This window comes from Cervus canadensis, chromosome 24 (assembly GCF_019320065.1).
Source record: "Cervus canadensis isolate Bull #8, Minnesota chromosome 24, ASM1932006v1, whole genome shotgun sequence".
Taxonomy (NCBI): Eukaryota; Metazoa; Chordata; class Mammalia; order Artiodactyla; family Cervidae; genus Cervus; species Cervus canadensis.
Window position 1 is genome coordinate 17483975 of NC_057409.1, and position 22757 is coordinate 17506731.

Genomic DNA, 22757 nt, shown 5'->3' on the forward strand with positions numbered 1-22757 from the left:
TTTGTAAGGCCTCCTCAGACAGCCATTTTGCTTTTTTGCATTTCTTTTCGTTGGGAATGGTCTTGATCCCTGTCTCCTGTACAACGTCACGAACCCCCATCCATAGTTCATCAAACACTCTTGTCTATCAGATCTAATCCCTTGAATCTATTCATCACTTCCACTGTATAATCGTAAGGGATTTGATTTAGGTCATACTTGAACGGTCTAGTGATCTTCCCTACCTTCTTCAGTTTAAGTCTAAATTTGATAATAAGGAGTTCGTGGTCTTAGCCACAGTCAGTTCCCCGTCTTGTTTCTGCTGACTGTATAGAGCTTCTCCATCTTTGGCTGCAAAGAATGTAATCAGTCTGACTTTAGTGTTGACCATCTGGTGATGTATATATGTAGTCTTCTTTTGTGTTGCTGGAAGAGGGTGTTTGCTGTGACCAGTGCGTTCTCTTGGCAAAACACCGTTACGCTTTGTCCTGCTTCGTTTTGTGCTCCAAGGCCAGATTTGCCTGTTACTTCAGATATCTCTTGACTTAGGTTTGCATTCCAGTCCCCTGTAATGAAAAGGACATCTTTTTTGGTTGTTGGTTCTAGAAGGTCTTGTAGATCTTCATAGAACCATTCAACTTCAGCTTCCTCATCATTACTGGTTGGGGCATAGACTTGTGATATTGAATGGTTTGCCTTGGAAACGAACAGAGATCATTCTGTTGTTTTTGAGATTGCATCCAAGTACTATATTTCTCACTCTTTTGTTGATGGTGATGGCTACTCCATTTCTTCTAAGGGATTCTTGCCAACAGTCATAGATGTAATGGTCTTCTGAGTTAAATTCACCCATTCCAGTCCATTTTAGTTCACCGATTCCGAAAATGTCAGTGTTCACTCTTGCCATCTCCTGTTTGGCCACTTCCAATTTGCCTTGATTCATGAATCTAACATGAACCTTGATTCATAGACCTGCCTTAGTCATAGTCTTTGGTTTTCCTCTTATCCAGATGTGTTCTCCATATCTTCCTGTCAATCTCTTAGAATCTCTTGGGATTCTTCTTTACTCCAGTAAGAGTCCTCTCCCATCCTCAGTTTCTATAATAATTTTTATGATTGTTTTTCTCTTTCAGTCTCCATAACTCTTGTGCAAAGGAAGAATATTGTGTTCTTTTATTGAGACTTCCTTTTCTTTCTAAATTACGAACTCTGTGTCCCTTTTATAACTGATGCTTTTATGCTATAGGTAGAATTAATCAAATCCACATCATTCCCTTGGCGAATCAGTTCAATTAGAAGAGATACACCACATCCCTGATGTAGTTCATGTCTCTAAGCCAGTCAGCCCTTGTGTTGCTGATTTCATTTTTTTATGCTTCTCATCCTGGCCTCACATTGATTGCTCTAAACCACACAGCCCTGGGCTGTTTCCATTGAAGACCTGTCTTGTACTTCCCACACTGCACTGCCTTTTCCTTGGGACTTCTCTGTTCATCTGTTTCTTGCTTGCTGAGGAGTCTTATTGAAGTCTGTCTTCCTAATAAAAACTTCTGTCTCCATAAGTTTCATAAAAGCCATTAAAATGTAATGGCATGAAAGGGGGAGGGGGGCAGATGAGAGGAATGAGAAGTGAAATAGAAAAATGTTTTTTTAAATCCTGTCTTTATTCGTGTCATTTATCATTCTGAAACGCACAGCATTGGTAGAATTTGGGAATCTATCAGTACCTTTCTTGGTACCATGAATCTCCTCAGTAGATGTTTGCAGTAGTGCTTGTAGGATCTCTGCAGGTCAGAGCCAGTAGGTCTGCAGCTCACCTATCACCTGCATGGTTACTTCTCTATCATCTGTAAATGTACCCAGCGAGACTTTGTGGAGCCACAGCCTTGAATTCCATTGATGTTTGAGAAGGTTACAGAGATCCTTCCTTTACCACCTTGAATTTTCTGAATATCCCATGGCTCAAGATAGTAATTACACTCACATCTAGCTTTTCTTCATGATAGCCAGATGTTGTTGACATTTGTAGCTCTGTAGCTATATCTTAAAACATTTTCTGAGGTGTGCTTTTTTAAGAAATAATTTTCAACAGTTGAGTTGATTCTCGACCCCCATCCCACTGAGAGAAATGCCCCGTGTTTTATTAAAATCTCCTCACATTTGTACTTGCTTTTGCAGCGTACTGTGAACAGAGAGGAGCTGCTGAAACAAGCGGAGTCTGTAATGCAGGATCTTGGCAGCTCACGGGCCATGTTAGAAATCCAGTATGAAAATGAGGTGAGCTTAGGAGGCTGTTGACTTGTGCTCGTGACAGGATGACTCTTGGTGAAGTTCTAAAAGACGATTGGGAAATTACCTCAGAACTTGAGATTCAATCTGTTTTCCCTTCAGTGGTTTGTTCCAAGTTCTCCATATTTGAGTTACATTGTATAATGAAAGACAGGGGCTTTTTTCCCCCTGGCATAAAAGCAAGTGTTTGTTTAGGTTGATAAAGTGAAAGGTTTTAAATATAACTTTGAAAATCTTCCAACTGCTGTTTACTGAGCTACAACTCATATATAATAAACTCACACTTTTGTCATTAAGTTACACAGTTCTGAAAGTTGACAGATGTATGCAGTCTATGAACCACTGCCACATCAAGATAAAGAATAAAATCCCATCACCACAAAGAGTTCTTTTCCACCATTTTACAGTCAGTCCCCAGCCTTTATTCACCTTGCCTTTGTTTCCTGTGACCTTGATAAACTTACTGATTCTAGAAATTTCTAAATTGATCATTTGGGAGGGTTGTAGATACAGGGCTTGGGCAACTTTTCTATGAAGAGTCAGGAAATAAATATTTCAGGCTTTGTGGGCCTTCGGATCTTCATCAGAACACCTCAGCTCTGCCTCAGTAGCCTGAACATGGCCCTGCACACACAGACACGAAACAGGCATGGCCATGTGTCAGTGAAACTTTATTTATAGTCACTGAAATTTGAAGTTGTATAATTTTTACACATTGTGAGATATTATTCAAGAATTTTTAATATTGTAGACTCGTTCTTAGCTTATGGACTGTACAAAGCAGGCAGTAGGCCTGAGCTATAGTTAACTGATCCACATTGGAGACAGTCATGTCATCAATGAAAAAAGACAACTTTTCTTTCTAATCTTTGTCTTTTTCTTTTGAGATGTTTTTAAATAGCCAGGCCAATGCACCAGAGGCTCAAATAATAATTTTCTGTCTACTTTGACCAGAAGTATTAAGTCTCCTGGGCGTGCTTTCCCTCCTCTTTCCCTTAGGACACAACTTAAGTCTTTAGATTTCTAAAACTCATGAACATAACATACAATGTTCCATTATACTGATTGCTAGCTGACTCAGTTGCTCAGTCGTGTCCAACTCTCTGCAACCCCACAGACTGTAATCAGCCAGGCTGAAGAGATACAGTTCTTACGTGTTTACAAGCCCAGATATCTTATTTATGGAACTGTAAGATCTTTGCTCTAGTCAGCTCCGTCTGCTTGGTTATTTAAACATGCTTTGTCTACTTTTTTTTTTTTTGGTCTACTTTTTTTGACTCCATATTTTCCTCTCACCAGGCATGACTGTCCTTTCTCTCTCATCCTTAGTGCCTCTCTTCAGGTTGCATTTTACATGAGTCCTAAACAAGTTCAGAATAGCATCACAGATTATTCCAGGGAACAGGATTGAATTACTGATAGAGAAATCATAATTTTATGATTTTCATTAACGAGTCTCACCTGATGACTCTGGAAACAAAGAGTCCGTGAGCCAGCTTCGTTGAGGAAGAGGAGTAGGGAGGGGTGCTGACTTCATATGTGCCCAGTACCTCAGGTTATAAGCCACATTCAACCGTTTAAGTCAGCTGGTGGCTGTTAGGAAGTCTTTCTCACTAGCTCTATAAGAAACTTGATCCAAAATGTCAGAACAAAATGGGCTCCATTATCAAATAGAGATGACTGGTAAGCCAGGGAGGAACTAAGCCAGTCTCTGGGCTCAGCAAACAAGCCCAGGGTTTTGAGCTGCAGATGACCCAGCCGCCCTGACAGTGAAAGGTTAGGCGCCTGGACTGGCAAGTCCAGTGCTGCCACTTACTAACTATATGAAGTTGGGCAAGTTATGTAAACTCCCCAGTGATAACCCAACAAAGGGCCCAATAAATGTCCCTCCCCCCCATTGTGTTGTTAAAATGATTAAATGAGCTAAAATATAAAAAGCACAACATTATCTGTCACATGGTGTATGTTAGTATATAAACTTTAATTTTGGAAAGGAAAAGACTCAAAGTTTCAAATAAGAGCGTTGTCTTTTTTTGATTGTTTTTCAGTGTTTGTTTCTAGACCTTTATGTTTTTCCTGCCTGTTGGAGAGGAAGACATTTTCCTCTACCCTTCTAGGTTCTTCTGGCTGGTCTACGAAATTGGCATGGGGCAGATTACAGGAAAAAATGAAAGAGACTCTTAACTCATCAAAATGGTCTCAGCTCTCATCTAAAATACCACCTTCAGCCCAAAGACAAAAGAGGATGTGGGGGTAGTGGTTTCAGACTTCAAAGGAGAGGAAGGCAATTCACATGGAGCAGATGTTTAGTAAACAAATATTTGCTGGGCCAGGCAGGGACAGTGGGACCCAGGAGTGGACTCTGTTCTCAAGGCCCTGTGCCCCACCACCCTACCCCAGCAACTGTCCCTGGCCGTCTCTGTCCTTTATTCTTTGCAGATGCCACTGCTGATAGCTCTGTTCTGGGAACAGGCCCTTTGTCTAATTCTTCTCGGCAGTTAGAGAGTGAGTCAAAGTTTCTTCCTTTGTCTTTTGGGCCTTGATTGTTTTCCGTTGTAAGTGATCCACATGCCAAAGAAACATTTTGAGATTGGCAAGTTTTGTACCTCCACATTCCCTTAAAAACTGATGAAGCAAAACTAGAATATCTGCTTTTCTTTTTCTTTTTTGAAGGAATGGCTGGGTAGGACGAAGATCCCTGAAAGGTCAGGTTGGTCTGCAGGGTTGCTGGTCACCCAGTGCAGGGTGACTTGTCAGAGCAGCTGTCCTGGTCCTTTATCCCAGAGACTTGCTAGGGTGAAGGCGGATGCAGTGATTCCTGTGTCGTTTAATATTTTAAGTTGAGTCTGTTTGACTTTAGAAATAACAATATTGGTATGGAGAAAACAGGCTGCTTTGATCTATGATTTCTGTTTAGCCTGGGGTAATTACGCTGAAGGGAGGTAGGGATAACTGCTGTAAAGCACCATCTGGTGGACGCCAGATGCTACTGCAGTTCTTCTCTGCCTTCTTTTCCCACCTTTCTCCAGAGCTGACAATTGAGTGGAGAACAAAAGACCCAAAGTCCTTACTGTCACGGAGCTTTTAGTTTGGGAAGGCCCATACACACTCACTCACTCATGTGCGCATATATATGTTAGGGTGTGTGCTGAAGAAAACTGAAGCAAAATAAGAGCATGATGAGGAGGGGGTAGGTGGTGTAAGTTGACATTTGAGCAACAGTCATTACTGACTTCCCTGGTGGTTTAGAGGTATAAAGAATTCACCTGCAGTGCAGGAGATACGGGTTTGATCCCTGCTTTGGCAAGATTCCCTGGAGAAGGAAATGGCAACCCACTCCAATATTCTTGTCTGGAAAATCCCATGGACAGAAGAACCTTGTGGGCTACAGTCCCTGCGGTCAGGAGAGTCAGACACAAGTTAGAAACTAAACCACTACTAGCATTACTATCTAGGGGAAAGACTGTCTCTTAGCAAAAGAAAAGTGAAGCAAAAAGCCCTGAGGCAAAATTCTTGTCCTGCTGAAGGATGACAGTAGCTAGAAGGTGTCAAGGGATCACACGGGACATGCAAGCCTAGCTCAGAATTTGAGCTTCTGCTAGAACGAGATGGGGAGCCTTTGGAGGGCATGGAGGAATGATGTGAACTTGGGCTGTACGAGGATCACTCTTCGAGCTGTTCGAGTAGGATGTGAGATGTAAAGACGCAAGAGACCACTTAGCAGGCTCCAGCACTGGGCTAGATGAGAGATCCTTTGGTTACCAGTTGAGCACAGATTTTGAAGATGGGGTTTCCAGTGTTTAACGGAGGGTTGTTACATGAGGTGCAGGAAGGGGAAGAGCCACGGGTGGCTCCAAGGCTCTGGTTGCAGCAGGGGGTAAATGCTGATAGCAGTTAAAACTGTGTAGTGACCAACGTGAGCTGGGGCAGGAAGCATTGCCAGGTCCAAGCAGGTAGCTGTTTGGAAAGTTACACTTAACTTACTCAGTGGACTAGATCTAAGCTAGTGGGGGTGCCTTTAAAAAAGCAACTGTGTTAATGGTAAGGTAATGCCCATTATTTACTAGTATTCAGTAAGTGAAATAGAACCTTCCTGACAGCACTATGGTTAGAGTAAGCTTATAAACTATGGTATTAACTTGTCATTAGTTGCATATCTGATTTATGGTGTGAGCACATAGGACATGAAAGTTATGATGACTGCCAGGATCGCGTGTCTCATGGAGGAGAGTTTTTTACTCAGTGCTCTCCCTTTGGAGCTTGTTTAAAAATATCAGTGCCCAGGCTGTAAATCAGACTCCCCCAGATGCCACCCCTCCCTGTGTATCCTCCGGGGCACCCCAGGTCTGAAGCAGTACCAGCACACTCTGAGTTAGCCCTGCGGGTGCTGATGTGAGCTCAGACCTTCGTGTTTGTGTGTGTGTTTTATTCAGCAACCTCTATTAAATGGCGAATAAGGTGCCCAGGCACTATGAAGGATACAAGGTAATTAAAGTTAACCCAGGTGAGATGCGCCGTTACTGTAGAGTGAAATCATGGTAGTGTAAGGTGGTGAGTCCTTTTGCAGCCAGAGTGTAAGTTCTGAAAAAGGAGCAAAGTAACTGGGAAGATACAGAGGCTTCTGCAGAGTGGACATGCGAACTGTTCTTGGACCAGGGGAACAGTTCACAAAGAGAGAAGGGAAGGGGATCCTTTCCAGACACTGCCATCTATCCCTGAGGCCAGGCAGGGCATGAGGCTGCAAGACTAATCTTATCAGTGCACGAACTTTAACCATACAATTTAAATGTTGGGGCCACAGGGAGTGGGAAGTGATAAAGGGCTCTCCATCCAGGTGACCAGGACTGAGGGAAGACAGACAATTTGGGGAGTAGGCTTGAATACATCCTGATAAAGAATTGCTGTTAGTATTGACTTTGCCAAAAGGTCAGCAGGTTCAAAAGGGGGACAGCACAGATTGTAAAATTTACCTTGTCCTGCTTTTGTTCCTCTGTAGGTTGGCACAGGTCTTGGGCCTACACTGGAGTTTTATGCACTTGTATCTCAGGAACTGCAGAGAGCTGACTTGGGTCTCTGGAGAGGGGAGGAAGTAACTCTTAGCAATCCAAAAGGTAATAAATCATCTGTGAGTGTGTCAGTTTGTCATTATCAGGTAAAGGGCCCATAACAATTCATTATATATGTTTAGCTTACAGTGGAGGGCCAGGCCCTCTGACCTAATTTCTTTTCACCTTTGTTTTCTCATCTATCAAATAAGATGAGGCCCTTCCAGCTCCAGAGGATTTCATTCTGTGATCTGCTGACTGATCCTGAGAATACTAAATTTCTTAAATGTTCTTAATTACCGAGTTTTGTCTTGTTTTGTGAAATGACACCTAAGGTTTGGTGATTTACTCATTTTATAGGAAGCCAAGAAGGGACCAAGTATATTCAAAACCTCCAAGGCCTGTTTGCGCTTCCCTTTGGTAGGACAGCTAAGCCAGCTCATATCGCAAAGGTTAAGATGAAGTTTCGCTTCTTAGGAAAACTAATGGCCAAGGCTATCATGGATTTCAGATTGGTAAGTTTAGAGTTGTTTTTCTACAGTTCTTTTATACTTCTGTTCTATGCCAGTCCCTTAATCCCCTACACTTAATGCTGTCTTTTAAGAGAGTGCTTTCACAAATGTTAATGTGCACATGAATTGCTTGGAGAATTTCTTTGAAAATCCAATTTTGGTTCAGCAGCTCATGGGTCAGGCCTGGGTTTCCACATTTCCTTACCAGCATCCAGGTGATACCCAGATGCCAGTCTGTGGATCACTCTTATGGCAGCAGAGGTTCAGAGAATCAAGGAACATTAAGGGTGGCTTTAATTTTATATATTATATATATATATATATATCAGAGAATTTTATAAATATATAAAATTCTCTGGGGGATCTTGGTTGAAAAAAATGGGCTGTTAATTATTTTTGAAGTTTCATTTTAATTACAACTAATTGTTTCTTTTAAAAATTCTTATTTCTGAATATGCAGTAATAGAGACTAAAGTAGAATTATGTTCACTTGGTCCAAAATAAAGTAAGCTGCCTCTGAACATCTCTTGGTGTTGAGGTCCTTATGCAAAATATACGTCCATCATTGAAAGCTTCCTTTTTTGGGTCAGTGTTTAAATAGGAATCTTCAATATTAAGTTTTTTTTTTCCACTGTCAGGCCCCCAGATTGAGTTTAAATGGGGACAGTTTTGTGTAATAAGAGAAACAGTTTTTAAATTTGTCGTTATCCGGCTCCCCCACCCCCACCCCCGCCCCTACCCCCGCCTCAGGGATTACTTGACCTTTTAAAATGACCTCTTCAAGTGTCACTTAAAGAATGGAGGCACTGCTAGAAGCTTAATGTGACTATTACAGCATTTGCATCTTCTCTTGTAGGTGGACCTTCCCCTGGGCTTACCTTTTTATAAATGGATGCTCCGGCAAGAAACTTCGCTGACATCACACGATTTGTTTGACATTGACCCAGTTGTAGCCAGGTCAGTGTATCACCTTGAAGACATCGTCCGACAGAAGAAAAGACTTGAACAAGATAAATCCCAGGTAGGCTTAGAAGATGGGGTCTTTGTTAAGTGATTTCTGTTCGGCCTGGTTATTATTTTTATATTGGAAGAGTTTAATTGTTATTATAACAGCTGAAACATACGATTTTTACAGGGGGTAAGATGGCCTGTAATAACAGCAGATGATGAACAAGCAACTTGACCAGCAAATAAAATACACCTCTAACTAAAACCATAGGGCTTGTTTTATTACATTTTAGGTGGATGTTATGTATCCGGGCAGATACTCTGTCATATTGAATTTTTTCAGTAAGCATTTGAATCAATAAAGCTATTCTTAGGGCAACAGATTGATTTTCTGGAAAGATGGCTTAATTTAGGAACAACCTATTTGTTTCTAGAGAAATCTCAGGAAGGTATTTTTAAAGGTCATGGTGGTGTCACTATTTCTTGGTAACATCTGTTGAGATTTCTCTGTTAGATCTCATGAATAATCTTGATCTTTATATCATTAATGTATATTTTTCATATATTAACAAAATAATTTGATTCAGTCTGAGAGTAATAAGGTTCTGTATCTGACATTGGAAGAAGACAGAATTTTATTTTTTGAGAAGCGGGATAGAGTCAGATGTCTTTATATTGGGGCAAGTAACATGGACCAGTGATAAATCAACTCGTATATTTTGTAAACTGCATAAAATAAGAATAAAGAATTAAGATTCTATAGCTAGGTAAAAGGTTATGTCTCTCAATAAGATAGGAGCTTATTGGAGATGGGGCTTTTAGAGTACCTTTTTGTCAAGAAAGAAGATGATTTGTAAGAATTTTATCTCCCATATTTATTGATAATTATTAATGGTAATTTTTTGGTAAACATTTATTAAGAGAAATTGGTTTTTAAAGAAGCCAGATCCATCTTTTCCATGTAAGATCTGTTGTCTTAGGATTTTTAAAACCAGTTAGGTTTATGCTTACCAACCTTGTAAAATTTAAACTACTATAATCTTATTTAAGATCATCTCTTAGGTAAATAATGCTGTACCACCACAAACCACCCCTCCTCAAACCTCTCCCCCCACCAATAAAGTACAATTCATGACCCTCTTCCAAGAGCCTTACATGTATTAATTCATTTAATCCATTGTGAGATACACATGTTTTTGTTATCCCTACTTTACACATTTACACATGAGAAACCCGAGGCAGATAGTTTGAGTTGCCTACCCAAGGTCACTTAGCTGAAATACCTGAGAGCTGGACTTCAAACCCAGGCTCTCTGCTCTGGAGGCCACGGTCTTAGAGCTTTTACAAGCTCTCTTATGTATCCTTGTCTCCTGTGTAGTCTGCTGCATTCTCTTCCTCAAATCTTTTGAAATTTGTTCTTCTAATGTTTATTATCTGATGTTATCAATTTAAAAGTGTAAGATGTGTAGCACAAGAACCACATTCCAGAAAACTTCAACCAGAACTTGAAGACTGGTGGTATTCTCAAATGTCTTACTTCGTTATTTATAAAGCATACAGATGGAACAAGGTGTCCAAGCTGAGCTTCCACTTGGTAATTTAAATTCTTGAAAAATACATGAAAAATTGGCTAAAGCGTAGCTCTTAATTTAATATGTAATATGTAAAATGGCTAATCCCTTTTAAACATCTCAAGGACATACTGTATATTCTAGATTCCTATCAATAATAGCATTGTTTAGAGCTTTCCAGTGGGAGAGTTTTTATTAAGTCCTTTTGCTGACAGGCATTTCAAATGAAAAATGGAAAACCTTTCTTGTGTGTGTCATGAAATGATGTACCCAAACTGAGAAAGATGTAAACATGTGTTTTTGCAGAGAAGCAAAAATTCTGAACAAAGTGTTTTACCTTAATGTTAAATAACTCTGCCCCACCCCAATGCTATGTTTTGATTATCTGGAATCCTAAGCGGCTTTCAGTTTCCTCTTTTAAAAAGTATTAACTAGAACTTCCCAGTTTTTGTTGTTGTTGTTGTATAAGTGATTACTTTTCTGCATCTTGACTGTCTAACCTCTAGGAATTTCATACCCAGGGGCATCTTTAAATCAGAAAGTCATTCACCTTCTTTCTCCTGTAACTTCTTTTTCTTTCTCCTGACACCTTCTTTTCAAAGAGAATTTGCAGTTGTGTGTGTTGGTCTTTGATTCAGAAATAATATTTTATGTAAGGGCTTCAAAATCTTAAGCATTTTGTAAAAGTGAGTAATACAAACTGCTATTAACATGCATTTGTCTTCAAAGTGGGACTTGACTTTTTTTAGGAATTCGTTGAAACCGTTTTTCATCGTCATCTTGCTGTGTGAATACAGAGTTGTTAGTGCTGGGCCTGCAGTAATTGAATGAAGGATCTCTGGGTGTTCTTTAGACTTGAGCTTGCGGAGAAAACAAGTTAACTACTTTTACTAGAAAGTACATTATTTGTATTTACAATTTCCTAACTGTGTTGTATTACTTAGTATTTGCTACGTACATATATTGGAATTAGCACTACAGAGGAGCCTGGAGGGCAACAGTGCATGGGGTCCCAGAAAATCGAATACAACTGAATGACCTTTTTTTTTCCCTTGGATTCATTAAGTTTAGCTGAAAATTTGTGAAGTTTGTCTGGCTTTAGAGCCTGCACTCTTAAATCAATCATTATGCAGACTATTCAGTTCAGTTCAATTCAGTTGCTCAGTTGTATCCAACTCTTTGCAACCCCATGGGCTGCAACACGCCAGGCCTCCCTGTCCATTGCCAACTTCCGGAGTTTACTCAAACTCATGTCCATTGAGTCTGTGATGCCATCTATTATGGCCTGTGAAATGTGTTTGAGTATGGTCAAATTGAGTAGCAAACATCTCATTTTGAAGGAACACTCAGTCTTGTTTTCTCACGTAAAAATAGTTGGATTTTGAAGTGTTTATGATTATTTCCTATATGATCTCAGTGACTTTGTGTAGATTATAACAAAGAAAGAACAGGCTCAGAGCTAAAGAAACTCATACAGTTTATTAGCCTTTCTTTTTATTTGTGACAAACACCCTTCCCCCCTTTTTTTAGACCAAAGAGAGTCTCCAGTATGCATTAGAAACCCTGACTATGAATGGCTGCTCCGTGGAGGATCTGGGATTGGATTTCACTCTGCCAGGGTTTCCTAACATTGAACTAAAGAAAGGAGGAAAGGATATACCGGTCACCATCCACAATTTGGAGGAGTATTTAAGAGTGCGTACTGGCCACATCCCCTGGAGAGAAGGCCATTGGTGGTCACGTGGGGTGGGGCCGACTGCTATGAGGGAGGGGGTGGGATATGCGATCCGTGGCTGGGAGCTGCTGCACAGACTGGTTTGAGACCGTCACCGCCCTGGGTGACTATATGAAGTCCCTTTTCTCATGCCTTAACTTCTGTTTGCACTTGAGACATTGTCAGATATTTCACAGTATGCCTCATGTATAGCTGTGAACTCTGCCTTTAAGCTTGAATGCCATCTAATAACAACATATTTTCTTAGTTTAAGAAAAAAATCAGTGAAAAGGAACATCCCTTGTGTTGTCTCTAAACTGCATTTCTGCTTTTCTCTCAAGCCACTTCACTTGACCTCATTGCCTTTGATGCTCTCCATACCTGTGTACAGACGTTTATGTTTGTTTGCCCTCTCACCATCCTTGACCTATTTATTAAGGAAAAACAATTTCGTACTGATCCAAATTATATTTTAGATTGCAATCTATATGTCTTTATCATCACTACTTTTGGAAAAGTTTCTTTTGTTTTATTCCTGACTTTGAATGGAAAGAGCATTGGGTTCTAGACAAAAAGCCACCTACAGCTCTGAGACCAGACTTTTCCAACAGATGGTAATTGTGACTCTTGAAACATTATCTTTAATTCTCAATAACATTTCATCCTCTTGGGAAGTTTCATGTGGTTTTCATTTGGTAAGGTAATTTGTAACTCACAGGGATGTTATGTAAATAAATTTTTAAAACACACTAAATGTAAATGCATGTGGCATTTTTTACGTATTCATAATGGCCAGACCCTGAATCAGAAGTTAACCTGACCTATCTGTTACTTACACAGTTTTCTGCAACATATTCTAAAGATCTTGGAATTTTTTTTTTTAAGTGATCAGGAAGGATATATCACTCTACTTTGCCAAATATTAAATAGGAAAGAAACTTGGACTCTGGTCACAGATTTTTAAAGAATTTTTTATTTTATTTTATTTTTTTTTTTTGCAGCTGGTTATATTTTGGGCACTAAACGAAGGTGTTTCCAGGCAATTTGATTCATTTAGAGATGGATTTGAATCGGTCTTCCCACTCAGTCATCTCCAGTACTTCTACCCAGAAGAAGTGAGTAGCTTGTGTGCAGAAGAAATGGTCATCTCTAGTTCCATACCTGTAATTAATCTTAGTGAGGTATCTCTGTGCTTTTTAGTCAGATACCCTATTGTTATGAGCAAATAAAATTGTGGAGGGTTGGGCGTTAAGAGGGTAGTTTGGGAAAAATAAGATCATTTCCTAAGTGAGAATGAATATTCAATATGATGTGAGTATTTTTTAATAATATATTTTCTGGCTGAATCTGCAAATCTTTGAATGACTTAGCATTTTACTCTCAATTATTTTTGTGTCCATTTTGATTTGCTACTAATTTGAAAACGTGTGTACCTGGCACTTTTAGGCACTAAGTGTCACCTGGAAATGAAATCAGCAAGGGTTGCTTTTGGAATTGGATCCTGGTCCCCACTGCCTGGGGCTTCCCAGGTGGCTCAGCAATAAAGAATTTGCCTGCCAGTGCAGGAGATGCAGGTTCAACCCTGAGTCAGGAGGATCCCCTGGGGAAGGAAATGGCAGCCCACTCCAGTGTTCTTGCCTAGGAAGTCCCATGAACGGGGGAGCCTGCAGCCTACAGTCCGTGGGGTCGCAGAGAGTCAGATGTGGCTTAGTAACTAAACAGCAACCTCACTGCTTAGCTGTGTGACCTTATCCAGGCTTTCGTATATAAGCTGACTGGCTCATTCATAAAATTGAGGTAAACTCTGTCTCACTGAACAAGATACATAAAGTGCCTGACAGTGTAGTAGATACCAAATTTCACATGTGCCGAATGGATTTTCTCAAAGTAGACAAGTCATCCCGCAAATGGGCAGTCAACCAGGTGAGAGATGGTTTAACGATGCTGATCTTAGATTTTTATTCTAAGGACATGAGCATTTCTTTCTTTCCAATATCTGTCCTGTAATGACTGTCTTAGTCCTAGACAACCGTCTGGCATAGAAGTGCCTTTGCAAAGCGGGAAAACCTCCCTGTTTGCTATTGGTTCAGCTTTGTTCTCCCACATCTCCTGCTCAATATTCTCTCTGTTAGCTTCTGTTATTGTGTGCCCTTGTGTTTGTAAAAGTCAGAATTTATAAGATCTCTCTGGTCAGAGGTAGATTATGAAGTTAAAGCCTCTAAAGAAATGAGAAGAATTAGGTAGGTTTTGATTCAGATTAAAGGTTTCTCTGGAACCTAGTCCCTGCAGATGGTCAGGGCACCGGTTACTGTCAGCTACAGAGGAGAGTGAATCTGTGATTAATAGTGGAAGAGCACTTTGTATAAAGAGCACCAAGCAGAAGCTTGTGGACTTCATATCAGCTCACCACAAAACCGAAAACGTGTGCCACTTGGCTCAGTTATGTCCTTAGTAATCTGTTGCCCTTGTTTAAACACACAGCTGGATCAGCTTCTGTGTGGTAGTAAAGCAGACACTTGGGATGCAAAGACACTGATGGAATGCTGCAGGCCAGATCACGGTTACACTCATGACAGGTAAGGCCTGGGCTCTGCCAGGTTTCAAATACACATATAGGTCTAGGTTTTAAAATTTGTTAACCTACTAAAGGAGGCTTTCCAATATTTTGGCTTCTTTTCTCTCAAGACTGGGACTTGAGGACCGAAAGGGGTTTGGGGGCTTTTTTGCCCCAAGTGTTTTCTGTGAAAATGGGCAGAATAGGCAAAGAAGGGGATCCCAAGGTCACCCCATTAACCATTTTGTGTACAGTAGAGGGGAAGTACCTGTATAGTCCCAGACAAGTCTCATTTATCACCAGAGTAGCCATTCCATTTGAATTCCAGCTGTAACAACAGAACAAATCTGTGTGCATTTATAAAGTGAATTCATATATAGTCATATTTACATTTAACAGTCTCTAGCTCATTGTAAGTCAGAAATGTATTTTAATATGATGAGATAACTTTGATGTATTTATTTCTGTTGTAGTCGGGCTGTGAAGTTCTTGTTTGAGATTCTCAGTAGTTTTGATAATGAACAGCAGAGGTTATTTCTCCAGTTTGTGACAGGTAGCCCACGATTGCCTGTTGGAGGTGGGTACAACTATTGATTTATTGTAGCTGTGTGGAGGGGGATGGTGAGAGAGAGAGTGTGTGTGCATGCAAAACTTAAGTGCCAACAGCAGGATATTTTTTGACTTACAAATGCCTCTTAGTTCCCTGGTGGCTCAAATGGTAAAGAATCTGCCTGCAATGTGGGAGACCTGGGCTCAGTCCCTGGGTTGGGAAGATCCCCTGGGTAAGGGAATGGCAACTCATTCCAGTATTCTTGCCTGGAGAATTCCATGACAGAGGAATCTGGCGGGCTACAGTCCATGGGGTTGCAAAGAGTCAGACATAACTGAGCAACTAACACTTTCTTCTTCTTTCTAGTTATATAATATTGCACTGTTAAGTTTTCAGGGTGCTAGGAGACAAGAGAGATCACTGGCAAGGCAGTTCATAGAGACTCTTACACTGAAGTAGGATTGCTCATGTGCATGTAGTACTGCTTGCCTGTACTCAGATTCTCAGGCATTTGTACATGTTATAAACCCTTAGATGAGAAGTGGTTCTAAAGTCTGTTTTTTTCAGAGATGAATCCTAATATGGGTTGAATTGGCACTCTTTAAAAAACACAAGGAAAGCATAAAGCAGTGTTTGCCGCCGTGTCATAGTGACTGAATGGTGAATAAAGCAGGCACCAGAGTCCTTCCCCTCAGCGTATCTTGAGTGGGTAGAGTTCATTACCCAAGAGGAAAAAGTGCCTTCTTGTGTGGTCATTTTGTGCAGCAGAGCAGTGTTGGACGTTTTCTGACGGAAGTAGATAAGAAAGGGTACTGCTTGTGATTCCAGACCGATTCTCATGGTTGAGACACGAGTTTTCCCTGTGCTTTCTGATGGGCGTCCCGTAAACTTACCACGTTCCTTTGTCCTTCTTCCTTCCCTCTTCATCAGGCTTCCGGAGCTTGAATCCACCTTTGACCATTGTCCGGAAGACCTTCGAATCAACAGAGAACCCAGATGACTTCCTACCCTCTGTCATGACCTGTGTGAACTATCTTAAGTTGCCGGACTATTCAAGCCTCGAGATAATGCGGGAAAAGCTGTTGATGGCCGCGAGAGAAGGGCAGCAGTCGTTCCATCTTTCCTGATCACATCAGGAAGCGCGGTGTCTGCCTGTTACAGCAAAAGACAGAAATCATGATTTCTTTTCTAAATGTGTCACCTGAGTCAAGGAAACATGTTACGCCTTCTCGTTGTAGGAAAATGGCTTGCAGAATATAAAAGAGACACTTGGTTCCTCTTCATTAATGGCCCCATGGACTTAAAGTGATCAGGCCCTAAAACGTTGTTGTGATGAGGTTTCTTTAGCAAGTTCTTGTTTAAATTATCATTTATTTGACGAGTGAAGTTTTTAACTTGCTTTGCTGTGTGAAATTTAAAAAGGGATGTTTTTCCAGGCTGAAACAATAAATGTCGCTGTGCAGTTTAATTCTGGGCTGTGTGTATCCATCTAGCTAAGTCTGTAGTTTTGCTTCCTCCAAAGACAACTCTTGTACAGAAATTCAAGCTCACGTGTGTTTGAGAAAAACAGTTTAGTAAGTGAGCTCTGTGCTTTCTGCTCCGCACCCTCCCACCCTCTCTCGAGTTTCCCCACCCGACCCTTGTACTGTCTGTGCTACTCACACAGGTTTTTTGTGTACAAAATCCACAGTTGGTACATCTTCGTCCGCCATGGGCTTTTGTTGTTCCATGTTCTCAAATTAAGATATAATTTAAAATTCATGGAATTGAAGTATATTGTCAGTATAATTCAGCCCTTATAACTAGGTAGCTTTTTCCAAGAGCTTAGATGTACCAGAGCCGTGGGGTATCACTGGCCTTACACGAGGGACACACTAGGACTGTTTACTACATGTGATTCCCGCAACCACCACCTCCGTAGTGGAGGCAGGGAGAGCTCGTTTGTTTCTTTTGTGTCAGTTAAAAAGTTCTGCAACTTGGGCTGGCCAGTGTTTATTATTCTATGGTCAGAGCATTTTGAATTGATATATACGGTTTTAAGCAAAATTAGCAGTTTACATTCCCTGTTGGAGTAGAAAAACAATTTTTTTCCTTTTCCCCTTGTTCTTGTTTTTAAGTTTTTCCCCCACCGTCTTTTGTTCCTCCAGTCTCCTCTTCCCCTCTTCCTAGCGCTCACTTGGGACAAGCAGCCCGGCCTTTGTCTCCACCTGTGAGCAATGCTGTCCAGTTTTCTGTGCTGATTTCTCAAATCTGCAATAATTCATTAGGTTCCTGTTTTTACCTGAAAATAAAGTTTGCTTCACCTTTTTGTTTATATTCCGTGCTGTATGCATAACTCAATTGTGTAGATGCATCTCAACGCAAGCAGATCATCACAGCTCTATGATTTGCATCATGGCTGTTTGCGCTATTCAAAGAATTGAGAATAGCAACTTGAAGAACATAACTGGAAGGAGAATGGGAGGAGATTCCTTCCTTCCTTCCTACGGTTCAAAATTAAGCCAGTTGCATAAAATTTGAGAGAATTTCCATAGTTCATCTTTGTGAAAAAGTGATGAACTGATCTTTTTTTTTTTTATTGGACTTTGAGAAATCAATTTTGTTTGTTCTAAAGTCTTACTTCATTGATGTAGAAGCTCCTTTGTTCCCTATTCCACCACCTTAGAGAAATTCAGTGGCTTGTTTTATTTAGATTACTTTGTCGTTTTACACTCAAATGGCCTTATACGAGCATCTTCTTAATGAACCTGGGCAGTGACCCTGGTTGGGTGAGTTAGGTGTTAGGTGGGATGGAGCAGTGAGTGCAAACTGAGGCACCTCCTGGGTCCTTGCAGAGGCTCTAGCGAGCAAAGGGCTTCACCTTGGCATCACCTTGAGGGGGCTGTGTCTCTGCAGTTCTAGATCAACACCATAGGACCTGTGCAGTTTAATCAAGTGAAACTAGTTTTAATGAATGAACTGATTTGTTTTTAAACTGTTCTGAAACCTTTTTACAGACTTTAAGCACAAAAGGTTTTTGCCTGAACATAATGTTTTTGTTCCTCTTTTTTTTTTTTTAAAGGATTCTGTTGTTAAAATTCCCACATATGTATAAACAATGTTTCCTATTTGGATATCTGTATTTACCATTTCAGTCATTTCATGGCCCTGGCAGATTTGGCCTCATTGATGTCAGCATCTAATGAGTACATTAGTTGGTTTTTGAATCACACTCTGGAGCTTGATTGTTTCAAAGTCAGTGGTTAACCTGTTTAAAAGCTCTCAGTCCAGCTTAACTCCTTAATTTGGAGGTGGTGGGGGAGTTGGTCCTTGGTTAATTAGGAGCAGGAAGACCCTTCCCATTTTCAAGCAATCTGCCTAGGACAGAGGCCTTAATACTGCATCATAGGGAAAAATATCCTTCATTTGCTGTTACTCCAGTTATGCCTTAAATTTATTTGCTGAGTAACCCTGTCACCACTCACTGCTCTCTAAGGAGGCTTTACACATGTAGACAGTTGGATAGTGACTAAGACCTTGTTGTCCTTTTTAGGTCTCTCTGAGGTGGAGTCAGTCAGATGTTAGTCATAGCTGATACCAACTGTGGGGTTGACATTCAGACGGTGACCGATTTGCTCTACTTCGTAGATGAAAATGTTTTTAACTATTTAAGAAGGAAGAGTTAGTGAAATGTATTCCCCTCCTCCCAGCCTCTCCCCCCCAACTCCACTCCCCTAAAGTGAATTGTGAGTGTCCAGTAGTCTCATTAGGAACAGACGTGGAGAGAATTCTAGATGCCTTAGCTAAACCCAGCCAAGTCCTTCTACACAGTCCACGGGACACTTTCTGCTCTTCCCGTTTCAGCTCTGCTTCCCTGAGTTGGCGGTGATGAACTGCCCTTCAACTTAGCATTCTCTGAAGAAGGTAGTACCCTAAAGTCCTTGTGTCCCACGTTTGGCTGTACTTGTGAGTTTGGTACATAACATGGAAAGGAGAGGTATAGCTGGCTGGCCGACGTCACTTCCTGTCCTCCTCTGGGGCATCCTGTGCATAAAGGCCGTTAGGGTTGAGCGACAGCCCCAACTTCTGCATCTAAGACGTGAGATTCAGCTCTTGCTTTTTCCACAGTAAGGATTATTGCCAGCAAACTGAGCGTGTCTTCCTCTTAGTCCAACAGGTGTTGAGACTGTGCTCCCGATTCCTGTCAGTGAGTAGACAGGAAATGGGAATGTTGCTGATATTCCACGGGGGAAAAAAAATGTGATGAAAAAGGAGGCTTGCTGGGGAAAGACCTAACTGCATTCAGAAACCAAATCCTCCTGGGAGAGGTTCTGGATGCTGAGGTTCATTCTTCATCAGCAAAGATGATCAAGCCTTTAATTCAGATATCTTGGGCTTTGGTTGTTTTGACCCTCTTTATTTTCCCTACTGTAATGAGAACATTGTTTGAAAATGTCGTACTCTGTATTTCTAACTCTGAGAAATGCTTTTGTATGGGTCGTAGGTTTGACGTTGCAGTAGTTGACATACCTGGTAAGGGATAACCTAGTGACAAATCACTGAAAATGCTTCCTTTGTTACCTCAAAAGAAAAAAAAATCCAGACAAAATATAGCATTTATATTTATAGAAAATGGAGAATTGGCTGTTTTCAAGACCTTCAAGTTAATTCTTATGCAAGACAAAGTTCTTAACTCTAAAGACTTGTTCTGCATCAAGGAGACACTCTTTAATATTGGAAGAGGTGGTTTTATTTTTACAACAAGCCTACTCATACTACCAAACTTATAACCAATTGCTGATCTCCTGTGTAAAGCATTTTTTTTCTCTTATCTGAAACAGTGATTTATATGAACTGTTGGAATAATGGAACCTCAAAATACAGATGTGTATGTAAAATTGCATAAATGCACTGACTTCCTTCTCCCTGAATATATTTTTAATAAACAGCATTATCCTACATGGTCAGTTTTATTAAATTACGCACAACTAGAAGGTTCTTCTGAGAAAGGGGTATGCTTGTGTGGGTGGCTTTTGGAAAGCTTCCTAGTGAGGTAAGTAGCACAGTAATCTTAGCCTTTTGGGGAACAGATTACAGCAAGTTACAGGAGCCAGATGTGTTCAGGGAGATGACCAGAGAACTTGCTTGTTGGTAGAGAGAGATGGCACCTCTCCTGAAAACTCTGCAGTGGTGAAGCAGGGCCCTGGGGTGGGAGGTACGTGGCAGTGCACAGACATTAAAGCCTCCTGCTTGAAGTCACTGTTCCTTGCTTTCATGACTGGCTGCTCTGCCTTTGACCAAGGTCCGGATCATCAGCCTTTTTCACTGAAATTTAAAAAGAAACGTCAAATTGATTTAGGAAAGCAAAGGAAGTGGGGGTTTTGTTTGCGTGCTTTGCTTTTCTTTTTTTTTGTACTGGGGTATAGCCGATGAACAATTTTGTGTAGTCTCAGGTGGACAATGAAGGGATTCAGCCATGCATGCACATGTATCTATTCTCCCCCAAACCCACCTCCCATCCAGGCTACCACATAACTTGAACAGAGTTCCATGTGCTATACAATAGGTCCTTACTGTCCTTGTTTTTTAAGAGTGACGACTGAGTTTAGGGAGAGTTTTGTTGCTATTTTCAAGAGAACAAATGAAATATATATATTAGTTCAGTTGCTTAGTCATGTCAGACTCTGCAACCCCATGGACTGCAGCACGCCAGGTTTCCCTGTCCATCACCAACTCCCAAAGCTTGCTCAAAGTCACATCCATCAAGTCAGTGATGCCATCCAACCATCTCAGCCTCTGTTGTCCCCTTCTCCTCCTACCTTTAGTCTTTCCCAGCATCAGGGTCTTTTCCAATATATATACACATAGATATACACAGCAAAGCACACATGTACATACACATAATGTATATTCTGTATTGTCTTTGTATAACTACCAAAGGGTAAAACCACATTTTCCCCTTGATGAGTCTCTTGGTCCATAAAATGACTTTAAATCACAGATGAAGGGGGCTGCAAAGTGCAAGCTCCCCCCAGACTGTCCTGTATGTGAAGTCTGTGCAGAGCGTCTGCATCACTCATTCTAGGGTGGGGGTGGGCCTCAGAGGATCACATTTTTGGTTGATGCAGTTCTGTAGAGTTGATGGTATGTTGAGTTATACAGAAGGTTTAAATCTCAATGACAGTTGTCTCCGATAGAAAACAGACCCTCTTGAGACCAACGCATGGGGGAGGGGTGCATTTCATGACAGTTTTTGCATGCTCACTGAAAGCCTATGCCATCCCTTGTTCTCAGCCAGGCTAGCAACCTCAAGCTTATCTGATCTCTGTTCCTAGCCCTCCCACTCTAGGTGGGGAGGTCTGGGAGAGTGGTGCCCCTGGTACCTGAAATGATGCCACCCTGCCTTTGCAAGGAGCTGCAAGGGAGCAGGCCCCAGAACCCCCAAGAGTCTGCCTGGGGACTCCAGGCAACCTTGACGGACACCGGAGGTGTGGGTACCTCAGAGACTCCATTGTGGCTTCAAGGCCCAGGCGCACAGGATGACTACTTTCCCTAGGAATTCAGGCTTCAGGAGTAGATGTTAATATCCTCTCTGTGACTAAGATACATTGAAACATTCGTTAGGGATGCTATATTAAGAGTTTATTAAGAAAGTTGTGCTGAGGAGTATGAGGGCAGAGAACATGAGATGGCTAAAGGGACTGGTCCGTGTTTACACTGTTAAATGCTACATGCACAGTTGATGTGAAGATGTGATTATTTGAAATGATCGTAGAAAATGAACAGGAATGATCGTAGAAAATGAACAGGAAATGCCCGATGTTCTGCATCTGGGCTTCACTTCGGGAATCTGGGCCTCGGTTAAGACCCATTCATCTAGTCAGGACTCTCGTCAGGACTCTCTAATCCCAGAGTGTATCCTGATGTCACGTGGTGGACCAAGACTTAACAGCTCTTAGAATCCAGGAGTCCAAGTAATGTGCCCGGAGCCATGTGAAGGCTTTGTGGAAGAGCATGCGTTAGAGCAGGAAGAGCTCTGGACAGTCAGGCCTGCCCTGGCCCCTGCCCCTCTTCCTGGGTAGGGTCATGACCCCTAACATCGCTGGTGTTTGTCTTCTGCATTTGTCAAACCAGTTCAGTCCTCTCTCAGGTCACATTTTAATGGTAATATTCATACAATCTTCAGTATAAGTCATTGTAGTGCCTCCTGGTGTTTCTCCACGAAGTCACCCTAGCATCTTGATTGGCACGTTCTTCATGGTAGAGTATTTGGCTTCCCTGGCTCCTGGTTCCAAATGTCAGCAGCGCTCACACTCTAGTCATTGGGGCAACTGGAAATACCCTCTAATGCTTTGAAGCATCTCATATATCAGGGTGCTACTCCGGCTGAGAAACAGTGATTGTATGTGGCAGCTTTTGGAAAGCATTCAAGTTTTATATTCAGCCAATAATTGTGGTTAATAACAAATCAAAACTTTGCAGCACTTGGGAGCAGGCACAACTTAGGGATAAGGTGGTATGGTGGATAAGAATCTGCGTGCCAGTGCAGGGGACCCAGGTTCAAGCCCTTGTCCAGGAAGATTCTACATGCTGGAGAGCAAGCCCATGTGCCACAA

General features: G+C 41.4%; 1 protein-coding gene across 23 annotated transcripts in view; it reads left to right on the forward strand.

Moving 5' to 3' along the window:
* TRIP12 (thyroid hormone receptor interactor 12) overlaps positions 1-20100 on the forward strand; it is a 149523-nt gene extending 129423 nt beyond the window's left edge. For 22 of the 23 annotated variants that reach the window (XM_043445094.1, XM_043445092.1, XM_043445099.1 and 19 more), the window contains 9 exons: positions 2158-2256; positions 7265-7379; positions 7674-7828; positions 8682-8846; positions 11875-12039; positions 13060-13173; positions 14540-14634; positions 15086-15189; positions 16093-20100. In XM_043445094.1, coding sequence (XP_043301029.1) covers positions 2158-2256; positions 7265-7379; positions 7674-7828; positions 8682-8846; positions 11875-12039; positions 13060-13173; positions 14540-14634; positions 15086-15189; positions 16093-16289 — 1209 coding nt within the window. In that variant the 3' untranslated portion in view covers positions 16290-20100. Of the gene's footprint in view, positions 1-2157; positions 2257-7264; positions 7380-7673; positions 7829-8681; positions 8847-11874; positions 12040-13059; positions 13174-14539; positions 14635-15085; positions 15190-16092 lie in introns of those variants that run through there. The other variant, XR_006265138.1, reaches the window with a different exon arrangement.
* Positions 20101-22757: the final 2657 nt, after the last annotated feature.